Source organism: Plectropomus leopardus, chromosome 9 (assembly GCF_026936395.1).
Source record: "Plectropomus leopardus strain MGB_pleo_1.0 chromosome 9, ASM2693639v1, whole genome shotgun sequence".
NCBI classification, from domain to species: Eukaryota; Metazoa; Chordata; class Actinopteri; order Perciformes; family Serranidae; genus Plectropomus; species Plectropomus leopardus.
This window is the reverse complement of record NC_142184.1, coordinates 4,812,578-4,839,952: the sequence shown is the minus strand read 5'-3', so window position 1 is coordinate 4,839,952 and position 27,375 is coordinate 4,812,578. Positions and strand designations below refer to the sequence as shown.

Genomic DNA, 27,375 nt, shown 5'->3' with positions numbered 1-27,375 from the left:
TATCTAAACTTATATATAAACAACTTTAAGATATAATTGTTTTATAGTCTTTAATTTAGACTATGAAACTAATCAATTAACTAATCCCTTAATTATTACAAATTATTATTTTTTTCATTATTTTTCCTCCTTAAATCCCATTAAAATAACTTGAATGCATCATTAGTGAGGTGTAAATTAATGGAAATCGAAGGGAAAATGAGGGGATGAGTTAAATAAGGGTTGCATCACCCTATTTTGCACAGTCTATGGCGTCACCATATATACACAACATTATAAAATATGTTGAAGACGAGGAAAATTAATGCATTTTAATCACATAAATGAAGAAAAAAAACTCACCATGAGTTTCTTCTGCTTGGAGAGGTACGGTTCTGTCAGCTGAGGCTCCTCATGGTCTAACTTCATCAGCTCCGTCGCAGCGTTGGCCAGGTGTCCTGTACACACACACACACACACACACACACACACACACACACACACACACACACACACACACACACACACAGGTCAAGTCAAATCAATCACAGGGCATTTCTGCACATTGACTTTGGCAAAACTTGATATTTGAACAAATCTAAATAGCGCAGTTTGTCTGTAAAATCATCTATACATGCATATACTCAGTAGGAAAACTAGTGTTAAAGTATAGATATTTTTGTATAATATTAGATGCTTTACTGCCACAGTGCTTCACAGAACAGACACTGTAGGTATAAAGTGTATTAAATCCTTATTTTAGTTATTTTAATGTGATTTACAGGAAAAAGTCTGGCGATATTAAATATTTTTCTTTCCAACAAATGCATGAAAAGACCAAAAACAACAATAAACTGATCTGACTAACAAGTATTGTGTGCGTATCACAGCCTGGTATTTCTTCTCCCTCTGTGTCATTGAGCTCCATTGTTGTAAAAAAAAAACCCCAACACATCAATGAGTCACAGACACTGTTGTTTATTTTGACTCAATCCCACTCACACCCTCCTGCTGCCCCACACACTCACTAGAATACAAAACAAATGTGGATTAATCCGCCACTGAAAATAGTCCCCAACAAATGCCGTATTTTCTCCCGTTTAAGTAAAGTCTTCTAAAACCGACAGTGACCAACTAGTTTAGTAAAATTACTGAGCCTGTTTTGTTTTGGGGGGTTTTAAAGAATTTTTATATTTCTGACTGACTTTTAAAGATTTACGTCTTTAGGTGGGAGCCAATGAGCTTGGAGCTGAGAGCCACAGACAGGAAGTTAAAGAGTATCTAGAGACGGACGAACACATTGTTGCTTTTGGTCTTTATATGAGATTTATAACAAAAATAACAAATAACCAAATGGCCAACTTCATCTTCTCACAGTGGAAATGTACTGTTTCTGGTATTATTGTTGGTGCAGCTTTTGCAGAGACAAACTTTTTGTTTTCCTCAGAGCAAATAATCAAACTAATTTCTGTGTTTCTATTTTAAATACCAACACAATCACTTTTAAGCATTTACACATACCCATTAGACCAAGTGAACAGAAGAACAAACAACCTGAAAACATTTGAAAAGTGTCTATTTGTGCTCTAATGAATAAGTCCTTTTTTTTTTTTTACATTGCAAAACACATTATCAGTATTTATTGCTGCTGCATTGCAAATATTTTATCATGAGCATTCGTCATTAATGCACTGAAATAAGAAGACTACAAGACGAAGCCAAAACTATTGATATATTTAAGTGTAACTTGTGTCTTCAGTCTGAAACATAATCATTAATTCAGAGGCTTTTGACCCAGACTTAATACTAGAGTCAATGTAAAATAACTTAAGTGGATAATAAAAACACAAACATCACTGCTTTTCATGAAATACTCCATCAGGTTGATTTTATAGATACAAGACGGACTGACCAGAGTTCACTGGATAATCAATTCTGCTGCAGACTTCTGTTCAGTCCAGCTCATTGATTTACATCGAGAGTCCAATTACCTTTATGAGAGGTGCAGCTCAGAGACCTGATATCAGCTGCTGGGAATATAAACCTGGCATCACTGCAATGTGCTGCGTTAAGGGCTTTTTGGTATTGAGTAGCGTCAAATTACACAGTATGCTAATCAATTTGTGCATATAAATGCTGCAAGATAGATGAATAGGTTTGCATTCATAATGTTTTTGCTTTGGGAGACTCCAAAAGTTGGACCTCATTCACCTGGAGAGATTGTAAATGTTCAGAACAACAAGTTAAAAACACTGAAATCTATTTATATTATATATCAAAATAAAAAATATACACAGAAAATGGGGCAAAACCAGAAATAGCATCTAGTTTTTATCTTGTCAATCTACACATCCTACAAATAGATTCTTGATAAAAAGTAGCAATATTACAGCGTAAAAACACTGTTAAAAGCAAAAATCCTGCATTCAAAATGTTGTGTATAAAAGTGTTTGCATCGAAAAATACTTGAAGTACCAAGTACTCAATAGTACTCTTATGCACAAAGGCTCATATAAGAATTATATATATATATAGCTATTATAATTATTGATGCTTTAATGTGTGCATTACTTTAATATTGCTGCTGGTATACTTCCAGGTATCTTCCAAATTCCAAATATCTTAATCAATTTATTTGTATTTTAAAGTAACAGTCTGAATCTGCAAAGTAACTAATATTTAAGGACAAAGGTAAGTGTAGATTTTTGGGGAGATGCAGGGGATACGTCAATCTCAGTAGTCAGAATGAGCATTTGTCCTCCCAAATACAAAAAAAAGAATTATTTTGATAAAATGAAAAACATATGCACCATTTATTGAGGCAGAAAAGGCACAGATTGCTGCTAAAAAATATAAAAAAATCCCAAAAATGTCAATGCAGGAAATTACATTTTTGATGCTCAAAATTTTCTGGCAGAGGACCACGAAACCCTCCCTTTCATGTGCCCCTCCTAATGTTGAAAACAAAATCTTCATCCTAGCTATTAAATAAATGTTGTTGCATAAAAAGGACACAACATACGTCCAAAATATGGTGAAGCAAAATTATCAAGTGGCAGAAAATGGAAATACTGCACTCTACTACAGTAATTTGAGTAACTAAGTCACATTCCACCACTGGTTATTATCACTGTAGCCGATATGAAATTTATTTAAATGATAAAATCTAAAATAAAAAATACATAGCTAACATACCACACACACAACAAAAGACACACGTGCATTTACTCAGCGTATAAAACATGTGAATATGTGTTGTGAACTGCAGCAGAAGACACTGTCACATTAAATCACGCCGCATCGCTGCACAATACGAGGTGAATCTGTGAACACTGCGTGCCTTTGTGGGTTAAACACACTTGAGGGGATTCAGCTGCTGGAATTTGTAGTAAACAGTCTACAGATAACAATTGTACTTTTACTGTGGGTCTTTTAAGGAACAATTGTTTGGGCAGGGTTAGATTTATTTTTGTATTCGTAGCTGACCAAGCTTTGAGGCTCTTTGTGCTGTAAGAAGTTTAGGATGATCTGTAACAGTGTCCATGGGCGGATTATGAGACAACAGACAATGGACAAATCTGCTTTTAATGTTTGATTTATGCACATTTCATGCTTGTCTGTCTTGCTTTTACTGATTTTGTTTTTATTTATTCTGTATGTTTAACTGACTTTTATTTGTTTTGTTTTTGTCTCTGTTAAGCGTCTTTGAGTATTGTGAAAAGTGCTCTATAAATAAATGTGTTATTATTATTATTAATGGGCCCCTGGGCACAGTAATGCAAAAGATCAACCCATAGGAGCAAGACGCACAAACTTTGTGGTTTTGTCTCTTTTTGTTGTTGTTGTTCTGTATCTTTATAGTCTTTACGCATCTTTTTGTGTCCCTTTGAGGAACATTTTGTGTCTATTTTGGTTGTTTTATGTGTCGCTTTGTGGCTATTTTGTGTGGTAATTTTAAGTCTTTTCCTGATCGGTGCGGGTTACAGTAATTTAAGTGACATTTTGCAGAAGATCGGGGACCCATTACACTTTGTTGCCCTGGGTCCGTGCCAGGAAGGCCCATTCAGTAATCCATCCATGACAGAGTCCCAACCTGCCTGAAGAAACCAAGCTTGCTGAGTCATCTAGTACTTGTAAATTTAAGTAATAAATACTAAACTACAGCCAGCAGCCGGTTAGCTTGGCTTTGCACAAAGACAAGAAAAAAGGGGACACAGTTAACACGGCTCTGTCCAAAGATAACAAAAAACAGCTTCCATCACATATAAAGCTCATAAATTCGTGTTATAACTTGTTCAACCAACTCAAAACCTTGACTCAAAGAAAAAAAAAATCAGCATCTGCCCCCCAAAAGGGAAAACTTATCAACGTCTGTTCAAACTAATGAGATAGTTTTCAGTCTCATATCATTTTTATTGCAGCAAAATGTAAATCAAGTGAATTGAAAATTGATTCTTGGTGTATCGATACAATATTGCCACGCAATTTATCCTGATACTATACTATATTGAATTTTCCCCCACCCCTAAATCATACTCTTGCAAGATTACCTTGAGTTTTTGTTTATATTTTACTAGAATTGTCTCTCTGTTTCTTTTATCCTTTTTCATTAGCATTGTTTTTTTAATTATTATATTACAAAATCTGATCTGTTTTACTAGATTTTTGTGATGATTTAAATAAGATGCTTTGTGTGAAGGACTTAACTCGATATACAAACATCCACCTGGTTCTTCTTTTAATGAATGCAGAATTACAATCATGCCTGCACAGTACGGTGATCTGGCTTCACTTACTACGTATTTCTGCGGTGGCGTACTTTGGGATCATAGAGTCGGTGGTGAGCTCTGGATGGAGGATGCAGCCGTGTGTGTAAGCGTCCATGGGCAGGCCATCCAGTAGTTGGCGGTACTGCTGCACACGCTCGTGGAGAGGTGAGTCTGCATCAGGAACCAGCTGAGCCACCGTGTCTGCGGACGATACACCGATGTAAAAACAGCAATACAAAGAGAATATTTTAATGGACCAAAGAAACCTTGTAATGGCTCTCTGACAACAAATACAGGCACAGAAAAACGTATGCAGGTTTTAAAAATGTGTAAAAAACATTTTTATATTTTCCAAACACCTGAGGTTTCTAAGCAACCGTTATTAGGCTTGCTTTAACACCCCCCCAACAAAACACAAATCTCCCTGCTTCATCTGTCAGATAGACACAAGGTAACCTGGTAACAGATGACACCCCTCGCTCTCTGCAACACACCACCGGTCACGTCTCACAAAACCTGACATTTAAACAATATAGAAGCAGTCTAAAAAAAACATCTCTGGAGACTAACAAGCGTCTGAGAATTTCTTTTGAGTGAAAAGGTGAACCGGTTTTAAAATAAAAACACTGTTTGACCCCCTGAGATGAAACTCAAGTGAATAACAACACAATGTTCAGTAACACAAGGCTGCAGTTTCATAAAACACACAGGTTAATTAGTAAACACTGTAAGCTGGTTGCATCAATCCCCCACTGACCTGCACTGCTCTATTTATCTGCTTTTGCTCAGGTTAAAGGAACAGTTCCACATTTTGGGAGATGTGTGTATTTGCTTTCTTGCAGAAAATTAGATGAGACGATGAATACCACTCTCACTGAGTATCTGTCTGTTTCAGGTGTGATGTTTTCAAACTTGTCAAAGCTCCTCCAAAACCAGAAAAGGCTAAGCGCAGCTCATCATCACCAACAATCTGATCTTGAGTAAAATTGGTGGGAGTGCCTCTTTAACCCTTTCAAACCTGGGATGCAATCAGTTTTCATGTGCTGCGTTCACATGCTTTTCACATTTAAACCCTTGAAATCTGAGCATAATGGTTTGATTTCCTTTATAAAAACATGGCTAAACGTCCCATAAAAAATGTCCCATAAATTCTAAGAAATTAGGGAAATGAAATATGTTTAGAGTGAGAGAGTGCGAGCAAGAGAGAAATTATTAGAAGATAATAGTAACAGAAAATAGGTGATAATGTCCAGCAAACTATAATTGTTAACACAATATTTATTAATGATTTAATCTATATATTATTTATTTTATTTATTTATTCATTTAGTTTTCATGTAACTTGTAGCTTCTTTCCATGTTTTGAAAGAAATCAAGTCAATTTGCTCAGGTTTCAAAGGGTTAAGTATTAGGCTGTGTTTATTGGAGGTTTGTGACCTGTACTGCCGCCAGCCACCAGCAAGCAATCAAGATTTCCTGGCATCATTTTTCAGGAGTTGTCAAGATTTTCATCTTTATGTACAGTCTACGGCTTTTACTTTAGGCGGTCCCATGTGTGAACAATTGAAAAAAAAGCAGCTGGCAATCAGAGAAAAAAAGAAAAAAGGGGCAGGAGAGAATCTAGCTTGTCTGGCTCTGTCCAAACTTTATGAAATACACTGTCTGGCATCTCTAAAGCACACTAATTAGCATATATATTGTCTGTGTGGTCCAAAAAAAATTTAAAAATTGTAAAAAAAAACAATTTGGCATTTTACAGGGGGTATATGCCAGACTATTTCTTGCATGGACCCAGTAACTTCCAGCAGCCTCCGCTGGTAGCTTGGCAACTGCTCAGTAGTCCTAATATTAAATAGTAAAGTTTTACACTTCAAATTTTGAGAAAAAACATCCATCCACCCATTCATCCATCCATTGTCTTCTGCTTATTCAGGACCAGGTCGCAGGGGCAGCAGGCTGAGCAAAGCACTCCAGACATCCCTCCCTCTAGCAACGTTTTCCAGCTCCTCCTGAGGGACCCCGAGGCGTTCCCAGGCCAAATGAGATAAATAATCCCTCCTGCGTGTTCTGGGTCTACAGTGGGGCCTCCTACCAGTTTAAATAAGCCATATATAAAATCTTCATTAGTGAGCTTCAGGAGCGCTAGTACAGATTTTTACCTTTACACAGTCAGGCTAGCTGCTTCCACATGTTTCCAGTCTTTATGCTATGCTAAGCGAAGCTAAGTGGCTGCTGGCTGCAGCTACATATCAAACAGACAGATTTAAGATGTGAGTATCCTCTCATTGAACGCCATACCATAAAGCCACTTCTTACACTTTGCTTTTTGAACTGCTCCTGTCCTAGTTCTTGTGCTGGCTGCACGCTGCGGGCTGAGAGGGATGCTGTTCAACTTAATGACCTGCTGCTGCGACTCAGTATTAGGGATGAAACAAGTTAACAGAGCAGAATGAGTTTTTATCTCAGTGCAGGGTCACAGCCAGGGACGCCATCGCTGACAGAACAGAGATAGTCAGTTGGCTCCTTGAGCATGTTTGGACCGATGGAGAGGCCTGCGGAGGGGTGGAGCTGCAGCTGGAAGAGCGCCAGAACGCTGAGTAATCAGTCCCAGGACCCGCATGCTGACCTGGGCATGCCATGCAGAGGTCCTGCAGGTGGTCTGCTGCAGCACCGTGATGGAAATATCACATCAGCAACTTAAGAGCCATCTGAAGAACAACCCAGAGTTCAAACTGTTTTGGAGACAGTGATGCACATTATAAGAGCTGCTGATTGTTAGGCGACAAACAGTTTTCACACAGTGAAAGGCCTCTGCTGCATCTCAACAACACTGTAAAGTAGTTTGAGCTGGCACGACGCTCCTCTGTGCCCGTATAAGAGTCTCTTTTCTGAGACATCTGCACTTTCCAGGCCAGCTGCTGCCCACGTTGCCAGCATTCATTAGGGATTTACACGCAGAGAAAAAGCACGTCTTAAACCCTTATCCTGCAGCAGCCTGGCTTCAGGCTGAAAGCATGTGCAGCATGAGGTCCGCCTCAAAATGTGGTGCATTCAACAGAAATATACCTTAACTTAAGTGTTACATCACACTTTACAGTCACAGGTTCCAGCATGAGTTCAAACCAACTTGTTACAAAGGAACCAAATGTAATTCCTTGCATGCAGCCCACTATTAACCCTTTAAAACCTAAATCGACATCAGTTTTCTTTTGCTGCGCTCAGGTGCCTTTAACATGTATTTAAATCTCCTCTCTTTTCAAAAGATAAGGGAAAAGATATTGAACAGCTTGACAAGAAATGTCCCACTAAATGCAAAATAAAATTAGTAAAACATTGAATATTGAATATTTGAATATTTGTACTCATTTTTTGCTATTGTTTTTTGCTTATTTTCAGATAATTTTCTTTTAACTTTTTACTAATTTTAGGGTCATTTATTAATAAGTTCCTCATCATTTTCTTCCCATGTTGTTAAGAGACATCAAGCCAATTTGCTCTGGTTTCGTAAGGGTTAAACAGCTAAAATTAATTCTTCTGAATGAGAACAAGACATCAAACACCAGGGTCAGTTTCTGCCTGCTGGCCTTTTATTACTGACGAAGCAATGAACCAGATCCTCTGCAAAGCTTTCAAGCATCACTGCTCTGAACGATTGACCACAAACTAAACTAAGACAAGGGAGCTCTCCAGTTATTGGCCGACGTCCCTCAGGCCTTTACTGGGTTGAGGCTCCCAGAACATTACATAACGGCATAATGTCTCTGCTGACGAATCTATAGGACACGCCACCCACAGAGACAACAGGGTTCAGTGTATGAATCTTATCTTTTGCTGATGCGATGCAGTGGATAACATTTATGGCTGTTAATTTGAGTCACCGCCTCACAGTGCACATTTCACATTTTGACATTATCTGTTGTTGGACTCTTTTGGTAATAATTGCTTGGTTAATCATTAAATTCTCTTCCTATCTGTGTCTTGTTTGCCACAAATATCCCCCAAGAGATGATTAATCCAATTCAATTTAATCTAAGCAGAGTTCATCTTGGTGACACTGCTGCAAAAACACTGTTGCAGCGACTTGCAGAGTTTCACAGCACACCACACACTGATACACACTGCACAAAAACAGCAGATGGCCTCGACTTGATGGCTTCCAATTGTCTTTGCTACTCCAGCTTCACACACTGGGAGAATGCACTGTGATACTCTGTTAGCAACAGGGCAAACCTGCCGACTGCTCCCAAAATTACTCTAAATTATTAACACCTGGATTGACATCTTTTTTCTTGTGCTGCATTCAGACGTCTTTTACTAGCATTTAAACCTTTGAAATGTCAGACGATTGTTTTGATTTCTCTCAAAAACATGGGAAAAACGCAATGAGTAACAAAAAAAAAAAAAGGAAAAGGTGACAAAGAAATGATCTGAAAATTAGCTGAGGGTATAGATATCATCAAAAACACAAGGGAAAATGTAAAAAAAACCCTATATATTTAAAATTCTCTTAATTATATATTTAAAAATATGCTACATAACAAAAGAAAGAAGTTTGTGATTTTTTGCATTTTTTAGGTAATGTTCTTGTTTAATTTTTGTTGTTTGTTTTGTTTTTACTTCCTTTTTCTTATTTTCTTGTTTAATTTGTGTTTGTTTTGTTTTTTAGAACTTTTTTAAAGGTAATTTTGTTGTTTAATGTTGTTTCTCCATGGTAATTTTCTTGTGCCTCCTTACTAATTTCTTGCTAGTTCTGGGGCCATTTCTTGTTAAGTTGCTTGTAGCACTCAAATCAAGCCAATTTGCTTGGATTTTAAAAGGTTAAATGTGAGTCAACTGTTTAGAAATCAGTTAATTAATGTTAATTTCACAAATGCACCACAGAAAAGGGCCTGGGGCATATATTCTCTGTAATTGGAGTGAGAATTTGTATTAGTGAAGTGCATTTTATAAATAGGCCTTCTGTGACGTTACACTGCAGGGTTCAGGGTCATCACTCCTCAACCCACATTTTCAAAATTTCAGCAATCAAATTCACAAATTCATCATAGGCAATGACAAATATGTCTGGTTAATCAGCACACTTGCCAACCTCCAGATATCATAGCCTAAATGATGCAAATTAATCACCTTGACTTCACATTAAAATGTTGAAACCAGCCAAGTGTGAAAACATTCCTCACTTTAGCATTCTGCTTAATAGGCATCTGGAGAATATTGTCAATCTGTTTATGTGCAGGTTTTGGGTTTTTTTTTGCACAGCACACACTTGTTGGAGACTGACATATTAAAAGCAGTTCACATAGTGTCAAAACAAAATGTGAATCACTTTTAAGGCCAGGTAAAGCAAAATCAGTGACTCATTTTTTATCACAATATAAATGTTAGAAAATACTTGCTGAAAACATGTGAAAAGACTAAACTGTGTAGAAGGCCGCTGCACTGTGAAGTCACTGTTTTTCTGTGATGTGACGGACTCATTATACATATTTATTTACATTTTGCTTGACATTAAACGTCTGGTTCACGTATCCTCTGAACCATTCTTTCTAATACCACCACGTGCCCAATAGGTGTGTCAAAGGCGGCTGTCCTCAAAATGATCAAAAGTGCATTGAGCACACTCCTGTCACACATGGCAGGGTGCACGTGACATTAATATGTGTGTGCACATAAGATCCAGTTATAAATATACGTACTTGTCAGATTTATATTTGTTTTTCTCTGCGTGAGAAAATGGACGTGTGAGCGCTTGAAACGTGTCAATTGTGTGAGTCTTAAGGTCCAGAAGAGCCATGCACAGACATTTTTGAGCAGAGATATTCAAGTTTAAAAAAGGAACCCTTCCACAAGGAGCATACTAAAAAAAATTGCAATTGCAAAGCACGCCCTGTCGGGAGGTTGCTTTGTGTCCGCTGGCTGACAGAAGACCCCTTGAAGTCTATGTACAGAAATTTTGGCACAATGACCAGCTGAAAAGCTTGTCTAGATATGAGGTGATCTATGCGACATGTAACTAGCAGGGGGATTTTCCTGCAGCATTACACTTTTTTGAATTGACAATTGATGTTATGGGCCAAATTCAAAAATTAAAGAAGAAAAAAAAGGCTCACAAAAACAGCACTTAAACATTCAGACTCCAAAAGGGCAGGTGCTTGAGCACCACTTGGGGTCTATCTGTGCACATGTCTGCAGTCAGGCGTGAGAGCTGGCAGCCCTGTTTTTGAAAAAAATGTGTCCTTGATTTCAGACAGAGACAGACAAAAGGAGCGTCTCATTTTGCCACCTTAAATAACAACAGTCGCTGGCTGTAGATCGTTAGATCCATGAGATGGTTGAAAATCCTCCCTCTGCACAACTTTTTAATGATTACATCTCACTCGTTTCAAGTAAAAATCTTCAGATTTATGTTGTGTTTGCAATTCATAAATAAGATTAAAAATAAGAATAAAATTGGCTGAGTCTATCTGTATAAATTGAGAACTTTTAAAAAAAAACAGTGAATGAGTGAGACACTGCTTATGCTGGAACACCAACATATAATAAAAAAGATAAATCAGGGTTCCAAAACAGAAAAGAAAGAAAGTGAGTGGAAAGAAGACAAACTGATCTGTAAGAAAAAAGAAACTACAGGTGCATGAAAGATACATGGATCAAAAGAGGAAGGGTGAGGAGCCCACAGAGTGCTTAGGTCCAGAATTTGGTGCTACGCCCCTGCTGAGTATAACTCTTACTACAGCCTCATGCACACAACTTCAGCATGTAGAGAAATCCTAAATTTGACAGACATGCCGTTGCTGCCTCAAGGCTCCGCAGCAGGTTATCTGTCTGCCTGCTTTTAAAATCAAAGTTAAAAGTGAAGAGAAGAAAGAGAAACAGCACCAATTGAAGAGTGAACCACAGTGTGACCGCACCATACCTCCCACAAAGTTTTTCTCCAGGTAATCTATAATCTGGTTGTAGTCACTGATGATGGTGTCGCCGTGGAGGAAGACGGGCACCTCCTCGCCCAGGTTCAGCCTCATGAACCACGGCTCCTTGTGCTCCTGCAGCGGCAAGCTCACATCCCTCTCCTCGCAGACCAGACCCTTCTCATTAATGACTAGACGTACCTGCAATCACAAAAACATACAGCTGATGAGAAGAAGAGATGAGACATAAAAGGGGTTCATTTGGTGGCTCGGTCGCCTTTGAGGGTATTAAATCAAAACAGTAAAACTGAGAGGATGAAAGAAAAGTTTGTGCACACTCTAAACACATCTTTTTTATATATACCTTGTATAAGGAATCAAAATACATGTTGTTATACTATACACAGTGTGAATTTACTTTTAAAAGCATTACCCAGGTGTGAAGACTGATGATTCATTTGATCTAAAGGAAAACATTGTGCAACAAATCTAATCTTTCGGTTATTAAAAGAGTTACTTCAATATTGCAAAGCTAAGCAGGGTGGCTAATAGCCTCAGCTGTTGGTTTACAACATAAAACATGTTTGTGTTGTTTAAAATAAATAAGCGTGTCTGTATTGTTTGTGTGGTCTGGCACAATAATGAGATGCTTCACAGCGTGGTCACATTTGAGCAAAAACCTTCAGGATCCATTGTTGGCGGGATGAAGGATAAGCCAAGGTCCATGGAGAGCTATTAGTGGGAGTAAGATTAATGAAAGGAGATGACACTCGGGCTATGAAGTGCTACATTTGGCCGCTTAGGAGGAACGACCAAATGGGAGTTTTTCCGAACATGGCCAGACACAGTGTAATGAAATAATACTGAATGATTTAGTAACACAAGCGCAGTAATTACAGCAGGCCCGCTGGTTCGGACAGTGGGAACAAATCTGTGACTGCAGCCTCAAAGTCAAACAAGAAAAAAAAAAAAAGGATTTTTACGTCTCCATCAGCATGACTTTGTTACTCACTAAATCAAGGATTTCTATATAAAACTGTCGAGTGTTTCAGGTCGCAGTCTTACACCGCTGAGGTGTCTCTCAGTCATGCTCTAATAACACAGTCGTTGTTGCTTCAAGAGTTTGTTATATAATAAAATTAGTCACTCCTTCGTAATGATGCCAAGTTCAGCTGCCCGGGAGGTGCAAAATAACTCATCTTATTTAAAAAGTAATTAAACATCCATCTGCATGTTACTACGTTTACTCAAGTGCAGTGCTAAAGTACAACTTTGAGGTTTACTTGAGTATTTAAATTCCCTACATTATACTTCTGTTCAGCTGCATTTCTGGGAGGAATGTTGTACTTTTTTCTACTGTAGTTAACAGATTAAGGTTTTCAGAATATGATTTTACATTAAAAAAAATATATGACAAGACAATAAAAAGCAATGGATCGTTACAGGCTGTTAGACATCGTGACCCAATGTCTAGTTCTTCTCACATGGTTGCACTTAAATAACTGTTAAAGGCTCAAAGAGGTAAAAGTTTCCCATAAATATAATTTTGAAAAGCAAAGTTGAGAGAAACAGATAAAAAATTAGTACATTTTGTTTTGCAGAATTTTCTTCTTTCAATACTTATCACAAATATATATTACTAATTTATTTGCAAAAGGAGTGCTTTAACTGCTAATAATTCTGATTTGACTGCAGGAATTTTAACAGATTATCTGTACACTGTTCAACTTTATTTATTGTCATTGTATAAAAGATAGAAGTGATAATAGTGGTCAACTGTTGCTTCTCTTTCTGGATGCAGGACTTTTACTTGCAACAGAGAATTTTACATTGTTGCAGTGAAACTTTGACTCAAGCAAAAGCTCTGAATATTTCTTCACCCCTGGGTGATAATTCATAATTACTATACTGTGAAGCTAACTCTTAAAAGACTGATCAGATACTTGCTGGCGTCATGACACACTGCCCTCCACACAGAGGGAAAACAGCACAGCGTGAGAGTCTCACAGAAGGTGTACTGAAAGTGTGAATCTCTAACATGCAGGCTTTGAGCTTTTCGGGGCTCTATTGATCTGTGATGTTGGCCTTTAAATGTGCCATTACTCCAGAATATCCAGTTATCTTTATCATATCTGTGAGGCAGATGAATATACCGTATGACCCACTACAGGCCATGGGAGCAGAGTCACAGTGGCAGTTAGTCATGAAGCATTATGAACACTGAGGACTGAAAGAAAGAGTCGTGCAGGAGAAATTCAGCGGCTCAGTTTCCCCTCTCCTCCTCAGAAACTTGCTGAGGCATACACAGACTTGTAAATAATCCCCCTGAACGTCTGACGACGATATTGTCTTCACAGGGTTGTTGATCTATTGGAGGAGTGATTCCTTTGTCATTTTCACTTGCAGAGTGTCTCATTGTCAGAGTGTTAACTGTATGTTGTCTTTTTTAGAGAAAGGAAAAAGAGTTTTCACGCCAAGATTGACTAAATATAACACTATCTTTCAAGGTGCTGCAGAGACGCTTTGACCAATCACAAGCATTTCTGTTACACTAAGACCCAAAATATTCAGTTCTGATGGAGGGAACAACTGAGTGCTTGGCCTATAATCTCATAAAAGCCATCCCCAAAATGCCATTCAGAGCAAGCATCAGCTTGCATAACAACAAATGTCAACACACCATTTAGCAAATACCCCGAATCAGGAATTCAGTGCAGTGGTTTTACTGACGTCTATGTGTGTTTCCCTAAAAAATGCATGCCCAGTATTCTCTCTTCATTGACAGTACAGTCACACATGATCGTAAAGTCACTCCAGCTCCAGGATTGACATGATAATAATGACGGTGAGCCTGGTGTTTACCCTCTGCTGAGTGACAACCGGCACAATCAGCAGCTCAGACTCCAGTGGCTGTGAGCCAACAATCGTGCCTTATAAGTGACGTACCAACATGAGAGTAAGCATCGACTCAAGGTTGTTGAGGAGGAATATACAGTAACATCATCCTTCAGCTCATAGAGACGCAGTTATGGCTATTTAAGGGCAATATGTATTAATGATGCATGCATTGAGCCGCTTCTCGTGACAAAAATATTTAACCAGTCCTACTGTTTTGTATCATAAAAGATCAAAGCTCAACCAGAGTGAAACTCATAAGGGCTGATTTTCATTATTTATTTATCTGCCAATTATTTGTTTAATGAGTCGGTTAATCGTGCCTATCACAGTTTTCTAAAACCCAAGGTGACGTCATCAATATCCTTATTTTGTGTAATCAGTCCAAAACTGGAAGATATTCTGTGTATTACCATAAAAAGTCGAGCAAATCCTTATTTTTGAAAAGGTAGAACTAGATAATCTTGAATATTTCTACTTTAAAATAACTCAAACTTACAAGTAATTGATTATCAAAGAAGTTGCTTATATCTTGTCTTTTAATCAACTAGGCAATTAACTGAGTAATCATTTCAGCCATAAAACTCACATATATTAATAATACGTGTCATCGATGTGTCCACAAGGCACAGACGGAGGTCAATAAACAAGAGATGAAGCAGCAACTACTGTTTCATAACAGTGAATGTGCATTTTTTCAAAGGGGTACTCCAGCAGGTTAGTATTGCATTTCCATAAAATTAAGAAACTTAAAACAGACAGTCAAAATCGAAGAAGCAGAGGCTGAGATGTCCTGACTTTCAGTCCCTAATATGGGTTAAGCTCCATAAATATTGGATTTTAAAATTCCCGTAATAAAACTTGATATTGTTTACAGCCTAGAGAGACAAAGTGAAACTTTTGGGTTTGCTCAAGGCTATTAAATGCAGGCTGACACACAGTCTTTTGCACTTCAGAAATATTGTATTTACCATATTTATGAGTTAAAAACACATGAACGGCCCTCCAAAGTCATAATTACAAGTGAGAAATTGGGCAATTTTGATGATACTCGAGTTGTGCCGTTGACATTTCAGGGCAGCAGAAATGGCAGAAAGCATGGAAACAGTGTCAAGAATTGATGGTAAAAAATAAATAAATTTTGTAATTTTGTTCCTAGTAGCTATCATTTACTTGTAGTAGTTGCACATTTTAGTATATGTACATATACACTTTAGTATATTTTAGTATTTGTATATATACATACATTGATAACGTTATTTCATAACAAAGTGCTGACTCAATGTCATTAATGCATAAACATGGCGGGCAAAAGTCAATGTTTGGTCAAATATCAATTATGATCACATATAAGGTGTAATATGGTATAAATGTTAACTGCTGTCCATGTAGAAATACCTAGATTAAATATAAAAATATATATATATATTATATCATAATATAATATATCATACATAAAATACATGAAAAATAGAATAATATATAAAAATTGAAATAAACTGGAAACAGCCATCTTCTTCGTTGCTTTCATGTTGTTCCCCCTTTATGACCTCAAAGCACACAAACACAACAAATGCGGAAGAACGACTTTTTAACTCGGAAACTACGACCTTCCGACTTCACGCGAATGCAGCATTTGACCCCATGGGAGCTGTGGGGTACAACACAAGCTGCGACAACAGCAGGCGAAGCTAGACATAATGATGGCATGATGTCTGCTCAGGTGCTCTTTGGATGCGCTCTGCACTTTTTGGGTACACTTGAACAGCAGCCGATATGCTATAGAACCTTTTAAAGAGACTGCACTTATTTTGGACCTTTTCAATACTTACAGACTTGTAATTCTTACTTCTATCTTTATTTTCTGTCTAAAATATATTCTGAGCTAAAGCCTACCGCAAGTTCAAATGCCTCAGTTAAACAAATCCATTTCCCTTTTTAGATTAGATTAGACAGTCTGTATTGCCCCTGAGGGAGGCAGCAGTAGTCAACACAACCAAAATCATACACAACCAGCATCATAAAATATTACAATGAATAGACATAAGCACATGTAACATACAACAGATGTCACCATGATATGAACTGTAATGAGACAAAGTGTTCACAGTCCAGCTAGATTAAAAAGGCGACTTGATTAAAAGCCAAAACTCAACTGCTGATGGGACAAAGACATAAAATATCTGCACAGTTTGGCCATCAGACTAAAATATAAACCTCCTGCGTGATAAAAGTGCCGGAAATTTTACATGAAGAGGGTGATTCTGGGTAGCTCTAACGCTGTAAACATGACCAAGAGCTCACAAGTCAGTGCCACTGGTCCTCTGACAAAGTTTCACAATATCTCCCCTATGTTCAATGATAGTGCACCAGCCACTGAGCCCTTCAGCAAGGGCAGACCAGACTTTACTGCACACGTGTAGCACCCCGACAATGTGACGCAACTTCTCCTCTTTTTAACCTCCTTGGTTCTGTTCCAGAAGTGAAAAATCATATTAACATTTCTGACAACGCATATAATTAAAAAATTAACACAACAGAGGCTTTCTCAACACTGTGCACTCTATTTACATAAGAATGGATACTTTTTTAGGATCTTATATTCATGTTTATTCAATATTCAACATTTCTTTCTGGGAGAAAGCCCTGAGAGCAAACTTCACTCAACAATGTTCAGGTACAAGTCAGAAGATGTTGTTAGCAATGAGCGAAGCAAAGCAAATTTATTACTATAACACACGTTATACCCATATCCCAATCACAAAGCACGCCGCAAAGGACCGTACCAATAATCATTTCAATTCAGTATCAGTAGTAGTTAGGTTAGCCGTTGACCAGGTGACACTTAAGCTTTTATATTGTTGATGCACAGAGTGGTCATGTTGCATTTTGCAGTCGAGGTTAGTGAGGTTACTGAGTACTGAGAATACTCTGTGTTTAGTCAATTTTCCAGCCAGAATTACCAACTGGGGACTCAGAAACATCCTAATTTAAATGAAATGCCCTACGAGATAACCCCGGTGACATCAATGTGACACCCAGGGAGTTATTTCCTCTCAGCTCACAGCTCATCAAGAGCCACAAAACATGACACGCTGTCACAGGCTGACAATGTATAGTAAAGTGAACTTAACTTGTAAAATTGGTGGAGTGTCCCTTTAATATACATGTATATACATGTTGTTTGTGAGGTCATGAATAAGAGTGCAAAGCCCTCTTTATAATGGTTAATACTGTGAATGAATCATGTCTGCTTTCAGAGTTTTGAATGGCTTTATGTTATCACCCGTGCTCATTTAATAAGAAAGGTACAGTCTAAATGTAACCAAAGAAGCCTCTAAAATAACAACATATGGTATGATTCAGCTGCAGAGGGGAAGATGGCCTTTGGTTTGTTTTGCACATCATTTTAATCAATTATTTAGGATGTCATGTGTAAGAGCACATAGGTTGGAGCCACATTCACCAGCCACAGGGAGACAAAACAGCTTTAACGTGTGTATGAAAGGTAGAAGCTGGTGAGATATGGGGGGTGGTTTATGCGGTGGTAAATAAACATAATATTGACCACCAACCCAGCTATATGTCGAGGAATTGAGCCCCATGCTGCAGCGCTTTTCTAACGGGAGATCTGCCCAGCTGCAGGATCGTATTCATATTCCGGAGGTATGTGCAGGAATAAACATGCACACACCAAAAAAAAAAAAACATGTTTTGATCATAACAAACACACGGAGCTCCACGCTGTAGCATCATGCAAAGAGACGTGGAGCCACCTCCATTTTCAAGCTCTGCTCTTTTTTTTTTACCTTTTGGGAGGTGAAAGACTGCGTCCAGTGGTACAAAACGAGCCTGTCTTTATTGAAGGGTTTGGGCTCTGCCGTCGGTTCTTCGCACTCCTCCCCGTCTGTGATTTTGCCGTCTTCGTCCATGGCTGAGATGGGCCACCAGCTACAGTTGGTGGGGGTAACATGGTTGGAAGACGCCATGACAGAGCGTTTTGTGCGTGTGGAGGAGAGGAGCGAGGAGGGAGAGAAGAGGGGAGAGAGGGAGAGAGAGAGAGAAAGAGAGAGAGAGAGAGAGAGAGGGAGGATTTCAGCAGCTCGAGCTCCTCAGCATCATCGGTTCACGCGGCAGCAGCGTCCGTCAGTTTTCGGAGGACAGCTCCGGTGCTGAAATCGGCCTTTCCTCCGAATAAAAAACAAAAATTCATTAAAATTCATTCAAAAATCTATATGCAAATAGCTACTTACTCGAGCATGCTGCTGCTGCACTTACAATAAATCAGTGTGTAACCATGGCCTATTACATCACACGATGAGCCACGCACAAACATGCGCGGTGGAAACCCGCGGAGGGAGCGTTTCACTGGAAGGTCAAGCGGCTCTCTGTAAGGACATGGAAGGATGCTGTGAATGATAATATGCCTCTTAGCTGCTTAACTGGCCAAAAAAATGCAAAAAGAAATCTAAACAACTATTTGCAACATGTGTGCAGGCTTATAATTTGCAGTAGTTGAACTTTTTCTCAAGCACTGTGCTTACATTTGTACTTGACTTACATATTGCCACTTTTGCCGGTTTACATTTCCATTTCAGAAGAAACTACAGCCTACTGTAAAAAATGTCAGTAAAATTAACAGCAAAGTGCTGCAAAATCATGACATCATAAAACCTTAAATAGGAAAAACAAGTGTTCAATTTACACTAATATTTCCTAAAGCACTGGACCAAAAACTGTTGATTTTTAACATAAGAATATGTTGAAATAATGCTATTTCTTTGTAGGAGTTACAGAAAGCTTCAAACACAAGAAAACTGCAATACAAAAAAATAGTAAAATTATATTAAAATTACAACATAACAGTCTAAAGGTGTTTGTCAGGTAATTGTTTGTTTGTTTTTAACAGAAATAAAGTGCATTACATTTTATAAATTCATAGCCTGCAAATGGATTTTACAGTGGATTTTAAAACATTTGAGTGTCAAATCGGATGTTCCTTAAAACTTGAACTTTGGTGTTCAATCTAAAAACTAAACAACAAATGTTTTTGGCTTAAATATGGATGTTGACAAAAAAACAAAAAACAAAATTCCATATAATGCAGTAGTTTAACTTTTTCCTCAAGCATTGTAACAACTAATATTGCCACTTTTTGCTGGTCTATACTTCCATTACACTATTTCAGAGGAAACCATACTTTTTTATAAGGGATGCACAAATAATTTAAATATTATTGAAATAATAATATGCAATATCCAAATTAGGAGCTGCAGTTCTTTTTATTTATAAAAGTAATGGATAAATATACCTGTAATATGTAAAACTATATTTTTTCTGTGAACTTCATATGACAATAACATATTTTTTTGTTCATGTCAATCAAGTTATTTTAAAACCGTCACAACATACATTATAAATGAGGCACTGTTGTGCTACAGAAAAATAAAGAGTAAAAATTACTATTTATTCATTACATATCATGTACCCTAATTTTCACTGTAGCATACCAACAGCTGTGTTACTGATAACTTTTTGGATTAAGATTAAAAGATTTTTTTAAAAAAAAAAAAACTCCACATCCGAACAAAGAAAAATCCATAACCTAAAAAAATAGCCCTTTATGAAAACCAGTGGTTTCCAATCTTTTGTTAGACCTTACAAAAAAGCAGTGTCTGCTTATAGACACTATATATAATTATTCTTTTTTTCACTGCAAAACAAGCATATTTTGGACAAGCTATTCTGTATTCTGTATGTATCTCTGTTTATTATTACTAAAGTTAAGTTTTGTACACCCCCTGGACAATATTTTGAACCTTTTAGTGCAAGATTAGGCTATTACTTACAACCGTTCAGCTATTTAATTTAAACAGAGATAGGCTACTGTAGCCTATGTATTTTTACAACATACTAGTTATTTTTTTTCATATTTTTATTGTATTTTCTTTTTCGATATTACAGCCCATTTATGTTTCGTGACTTTTCTCACCCTATGTTTGTTATTATACTATAATACGCTAAAGCAAATTCCTTGTAGCCGTGAAAACCTAGCTAGGCTACATAGTAAAAACTGGATTGTGTTACGTGACATTTTGATATTAAACACAAAAAAAGGACAGAAAATGTAGGATAAAAACATAAACACATTAAAGTTAACTTTCTTCTATCCTTTCCCATGAAAAGCATACTCACCAATTTAGCACTGGTTTATAAAAATACTATAAAAATCGATGCAGAGTAGAGCCAGGGATGTCATTAGAGGTATTCTTTGTCTTGGGGGCCTACAATACCCACAATGCATCTGTACCTTTCGCAATTTGAGCGGGAAATTCGGTTGTTATGCTAGCAGCAGCCAACATTGTAGCCTAGCAATTACTGCGACACAGATGAGGATCAGCAAAAGAGGTCTGTTAAACTCACAACTCCGCACACCCAGATTTGTTTTCATGTTAAAGTAATGTACATATAATGGAGGGTCAATAGGGGCGCTGTCATGGATTAGACGTGTATTTCCTGCGCTCCGTTGTTTCTCCCCTAAAACACAACTCAAACTACTGCACCAGTGCCTATTTTTTGTCTGAACATCTTGTTAATACTCATCGGTGTGTGCTCGTTGTATTTGCCGACCATGAAACCCAAAAAGGCCGAAGGGAAGCCGCAGAAAGTAGCGACTGATGCTAACACCACGGCAGCGAGCAATGACATGGTAATAGCCATCAACGCGCAAGCTACGGAGTTAACCAAAGTCTCCAAACTCCTGGACGACATGAAAAAATCTACGGAGGGAACATTTGATGCCATCGAATCCCGTTTAACCACCCTACAGAAAGAGCACCGTGAGGGTGAGCATCGTATGGACACCTTAGACGAGACTGTCACCGCTGTGGATGCTCGGATAACTGCCCTGAAGGCTACCTGCAGGAATCTACAGGTGGCTAACAAGTTGCTAAAAACAAAGTTGAATGACCTGGAGGGACGCTCACGCAGACTGAACATAAGAATTGTTGGTGTCAGAGAAGGGGAAGAGGGCGGCCACCCGACGGAATATGTATCGAGGTTTATCCCGGAGCTGCTTGGTAAGGACAATTTTGACAAGCCGGTTAAAGTCGACAGAGCCCACCGCAGTCTCAGACCCAAGCCTGCTGCGGGCGAGCGGCCGCGCATCATCATTGCGAAGCTACATAACGACCGGGACCTGGCTACGATCCTCCGCCTCAGCCGGCAGAAAGCACCACTCCACCACCAAGGGAGCAGAGTGTCGATATTTCCAGATTACACGGCCGAGGTGACAGCGCAGCGACAGGCTTTCAACAAGGTGAGGAAGATGTCGACAGAGACTGGAGCCAAGTGTACACTACGCTTTCCTGCCAAGCTACACGTCGAGCACAACTCCGAAGTCAAGATTTTTGACAGCCCAGAAGACCCGGAACGGTTCGCTAAATCCTTGGCTAACTAACTTGGACTCAACCATGGCTTCAAGCTGTGGATAAGGTTTTGATTTTCAACTCTAATAACATTAGTTATAGCTACATTACCTCTGTTACACACTGATTTAAGAGGCATTGCTATCACATTTTTGTTATTTACAATCACTTGGCAAAAAGTAAATACCTATGTGACGTTTATAATAATGCAGTAGGACGGTACGTATTTATGTGTGTATGACATCTATAACATTTTTTCTTCTCTCTCTGTGCCCACACTTATCTGTATGGGGATATGTGGATGCGGGTATTAGTGCAAAGACAGATGTGTATGTGTGCCTGTGCATACCTATACACACTTAGACCTACTATTGGGGGGATTCAAATGGGGCTGCTGTGTGGTGTTTGGGTAGTATCCTTTTTTCTAGTTAGTTTTCTCCCGCGGCAGCCTTTGTTATAATGAGGGGTAGGGATTTGCTGCGCAGTTTGAAGCAGCTACGTGGGGTTAGTTCACTAATATTTTTTTTGTTCAGGCCAGTTCCTTGTGTACTGCATACCATGCTAATGTTAAGCTTATACTCTCTGCTTAATGATGACTAATCACACATCTTGGCTTGGGGGTAGCCATGTTACTTTCACCTCCTGGAATTGTAGAGGTGTTGGACCAACACTGAAACGAGGTAAAGTCTTTGCGCACTTAAAATCTCTTGGCGCTGATATAATTTTCCTCCAGGAAACGCATATAAGACCTACTGAGCAGCGGCGCCTGAGGGCTGCATGGGTCTCACAAGTTTATCAATCCAATTTTTCCTCCAAAGCTAGAGGTGTCGCTGTGCTCATCCGAAAGAGTATACCATTTGATTTTAAATCCCTCACTACTGACACAGATGGCAGATTTGTACTAGTCACAGGTAATATTAACTCTGTCCCAATAACACTGTTAAATGTATATGCCCCAAACTATGATTTTTAATCTTATAACAGACCATATTTCCAATAACATAATTGTTGGTGTGGATTTTAACTGTTACCTGAACCCCATTATTGATCGATCTTCCACTAAACCTCCCTCTGTCTTAAAATCAGTTGCTGTATAAAATAACCTGATAAATTCTTTGAATCTGGTGGATGTATGGAGACACCAACACCCCTTGGACAGAGAATATTCATTTTTCTCCTCTGTTCATCGTAGCTACTCCCGGATAGATTATTTTCTTTTGGACTCCAGACTCATACCAAATGTGATACAATCAACATATCATAACACATTGGTCTCAGATCACGCCCCCATCTCAGTTGTATTAGATTTTTCTCTTCCCAGACACTTCTATAGTTGGAGACTTAACCCATTGATGCTCTCTGATCAGACCTTTTGTACAGCTATGAGAACTAGAATCTGCGAAATTATTCAAACCAACGATAATGGGGAAGTGTCTGATTTAACTTTATGGGAAACTTTCAAAGTTGTGATGAGGGGACACATTATAGCTTTTCAGTCTGCACGTAAGAGGGATCAACAAAAGCACTTGACGGAGATCCAATCTCAACTTCCCATACTTGATGAGGCCTATAGAGGGTCTGGATCACAAAAGCTTCTCGATGAAATATTGAAATTAAGATATGAATATAACCAAATTTTAGGCAAGCAAGTTTGTGTAAACTAAAACAGAAGCACTTTGAACTGAGTGATAAAGCAGATAGATTGCTCTCACGACAGCTTAAGGGCTTGCAGTCTGAAAGAGCGATCCGTAAGATCCGCTCTACCTCTGGGAATATTGTCACAGATCCTAAACAAATAAATGATCGGTTTATGGAATACTATTCACAGCTGTATTAATCTAAGTCCACAGCTACAGATTCCGAAATTGCAGATTTCCTCAATTCTATTAAAATGCCAACTCTCAGGACTGATGCCAGGGATGAGCTAGATGCAGCAGTCACCCTTGAGGAAATCAAATCTGCAATAAAGTCTTTCCCTAATGGAAAAGCTCCTGGTCCCGACGGTTTTGGGATAGAATTTTATAAAACATACGCGGAGGCAATAGCCCCATTGCTCCTACGGATGATTAGATGCTCAGTGGACAATGGAATTTTTCCTGGTTCATTGTATGAGGCAAATATATGTCTTATATTGAAAAAAGATAGAGACAAGTCTAATCCAGCCTCCTATAGGCCCTTAAGTTTGTTGAACAATGACCAAAAGATAGTTGCCAAGGTCCTAGCTAATCGGCTGAAAAAACATATTGGTTCGCTCATACACCCTGACCAGACAGGGTTTGTTCCTGACAGATATTTATTTTCTAATGTTCGATGCTTGCTAAATACAATGTACTCTGTCAAATCTGCAAATTCTGTTGTTATTTCCTTAGATGCTCAGCAAGCTTTTGACCAAGTTGAGTGGAACTATTTGTTTGCCGCTCTTAAACGCTTTGGAATTGGTGAGAAATTCATGACTTTGTTGAAAATGCTTTATGCATGTCCAAGATCAGCTGTCTTAACCAACAGCGATAAATCCATTCAGTTTCAATAACATCGGGGGACCCGACAGGGGTGCTATCTCTCACCTGTGCTTTTTAATTTAGCACTTGAGCCTTTGGCTATCTCTATCAGGATGAATCCACTAATTACAGGAATTAGGCTTGGCGCTACAGAATCCCTTATTGGTCTGTATGCAGATGACGTGGTTTTAACTCTCTCCAGTGTCCAGACTTCTCTTCCTCCTCTCTTACATCTGATAAAATATTTTGTAAAACGTTCAGGTTTCGCTATTAACTGGTCCAAAAGTCTTTTGATGCCCCTTACAGATGACGTAAGCTCAATTTATCTTGACACCCTGCCCTTTAAGATTTGTACGGATCACTTTGTTTATCTGGGGCTAAAAATTCCCAAGAATCCAAAACATCTTTTTAAACTCAACCACCTTGAAATGTTAGGAAAGCTCAAAACATACATTGAGAAATGGAGGCTCCTGCCACTTTCACTGATCGGACGTGTAAATGCAATAAAGATGGTTGTCCTCCCTAAATTTATGTACCTTTTTCAAAGCATACCCATCTTTCTTACAGCTAATTTTTTTAAGACTTTAGACTCCATAATTATGCCATTCATTTGGGCATTTAAGGCCCACCGCATTTCTAAATTGCAGCTACAAAAACCCAGAGAGGAGGGTGGTTTGGGGCTTCCTGTATTTCGACAGTATTATTGGGCCTGCAACGCAAGAGCAATGATTTTTTGGCATTTGAGCTCCTCCTGTGTACTAGAAGTTAGCACATTGTTCCCAAGGTGGCTAGTGATTGAGGCCCAGAAGTGCGTGGATTTGACAAAATCTTCCTTGTCAGCTATTATTTTCTTCAAACCTGACTCGGCTCCAAGATGTGTGGTTAAAGACTTTGTCCTCGGTAATTCATTTAGGATTCTCAAACAAATCAAGAGGGTACTTGAGGTCACAGATGCATCAATACACTTGCCATTTCGCAATAATCATAATTTCATTCCAGGTCAAACTGATGTTGTTTTTCGCAGTTGGGCAGAAAAGGGCCTGTTAATAATCAAGGACTTTTATATTGATGAACATCTCTCTTCTTTTAACCAGCTAAGAGATAAATTTATTCTGCCTCATAGTCACTTTTTCCGTTACTTGCAGGCGAGAAAGTATATCAGACAGTGTTTGGCACACGCTGAAGTCTTACCTAGACAGCATGTCTTCTATGAACGCATGTTGCTAGCTCCCACCTCCAAACATATAATATCACAGTTTGTCACTCTCTTCAAGGTAAACATCTCCTCTACATATCTCAAGGAAGCATGGGGAAGGGAAACTGGCTCTGAAATTCCTCTTGAGCTCTGGGAGAATGGGCTAAGTAGAATTAAAGATTACAGCTGATTCAACTTAAAGTTATGCACCGTATACACTACTCCACGGTCAAGCTGAATAAGATCTACCCCTCCCTCTCCCCTACATGTGACAGATGTAAGTCTGAGGAGGGGACTTTAGCTCACCTCTTCTGGTCGTGCCCCAAACTTAAGAAATTCTGGGAGGAGATATTTCAGTGGTACAGTGTTATACTAGCAAAGCGAGTGACCCCTGATTGTAATTTTGCAATTCTGGGCTGTTCTGAAAATTGCTCACAACTTCCACACGAGAGTCAGTTGGCCCTCATGTTTGGCATGGTGATAGCCAAGAGGGTTATATTGAGGGAATGGAAGTCTTCATCCCCTCCTTGTTATAAAAGATGGCTCAATGATATGATTTCCTGCCTACATCTAGAGGAGATAAGATATTCTTTGTCTAACTCTAATTCGAAATTTGTAAAGATTTGGGGGCCCTTCGTGGATCACATCATGCAACAGGGTGCCTAAGTTGTACACCTACTTAATGATCGCTACATTTTTGTGGCTGGAGTACTATTAATGAGCCATGTTACATGCTTTAACTGTCTAAATTTAAAGGACATTAAGTGTGTTTCTGCTTATTTGTTGTTGGTCCTGGTGGTTGAATCTGGTTTCCTGTTGCTACCTGCCTTTGCTGGATTTTTTGTGGCATTAGCATTGGGTAATACCTGCACTGTCTATTTAAGTATGCATGTACAATATATGATGTATAATGTATTATATTCTGTACATACTGGCCTTTTGTTCGGGTTGGGGGTAGGGACTCTGTGTCTCATTCTCTTTTCTTTTTATTGTGTGTTGTTTTTGTATTTTGTATATATCTAAAAACCTAAATAAAATTATTAAAAAATAATAATAATGTACGTATAATAACAATAGTTAATAGTTCAAACTTAGAGGATAGATAGAGGCTCTATAAACGATTTTTAGCCCCTGGTTTTGACTTATTTCTTGGTGTCATCCTTATTGGAAAAGAAAGAGAAATTGAGTATTATACACAAAGCAGGCTATGTTTTGTTTAGTATATAGACACCTGAAAATAGAATCATGGTTTTTTTTGTTACTTCATGAGCTGTTTATATCTTCATAGGGAGCAGGTTCTCGTCCGCAGAGATGACCATGTTTCTACAGAAGCCCAGAACAAACCAAACCAAACATGTAAGAAGCCCCTGCACAACAAGAGCATCATGAAATCACACCTTTTTTTAAAAGATAAAACTGCTTTAAATCTGTGGATCCATTTGCAATCTGCGATCCTCACCACTAGATGCCTGTAAAACCCCCTAAATTTTACGCACACTTCAGTAAAACACTGCTGCTCATTAATGTCACAGAAAGTTTTACACAGTTTAAAGACATTTTTCAAGTAGAACTACAAATACTTTTACTTTTGAGAGGCCTATTTTAACCACATTTACCTGATAATATGCTATTTACTAATAGGACTTTTATTGACATATGATTCTGAATACAGAACTTTTACTTGTAATTTAATACTTAAACATT

At 38.4% G+C, this 27,375-nt stretch overlaps 1 protein-coding gene across 3 annotated transcripts in view; it reads right to left on the bottom strand.

The window, feature by feature from the left end:
* gdap1l1 (ganglioside induced differentiation associated protein 1-like 1) overlaps positions 1-27,375 on the bottom strand; it is a 44,950-nt gene that overhangs the window by 6,138 nt on the left and 11,437 nt on the right. Inside the window, exons 2-6 of one of the 3 annotated variants that reach the window (XM_088081751.1) lie at positions 18,830-18,939; positions 18,361-18,739; positions 11,665-11,857; positions 4,776-4,949; positions 343-437 (exon numbers count right to left, since the gene is read on the bottom strand). In XM_088081751.1, coding sequence (XP_087937877.1) covers positions 343-437; positions 4,776-4,949; positions 11,665-11,857; positions 18,361-18,540 — 642 coding nt within the window. In that variant the 5' untranslated portion in view covers positions 18,541-18,739; positions 18,830-18,939. The other 2 variants (XM_088081752.1, XM_088081750.1) reach the window with 2 other exon arrangements.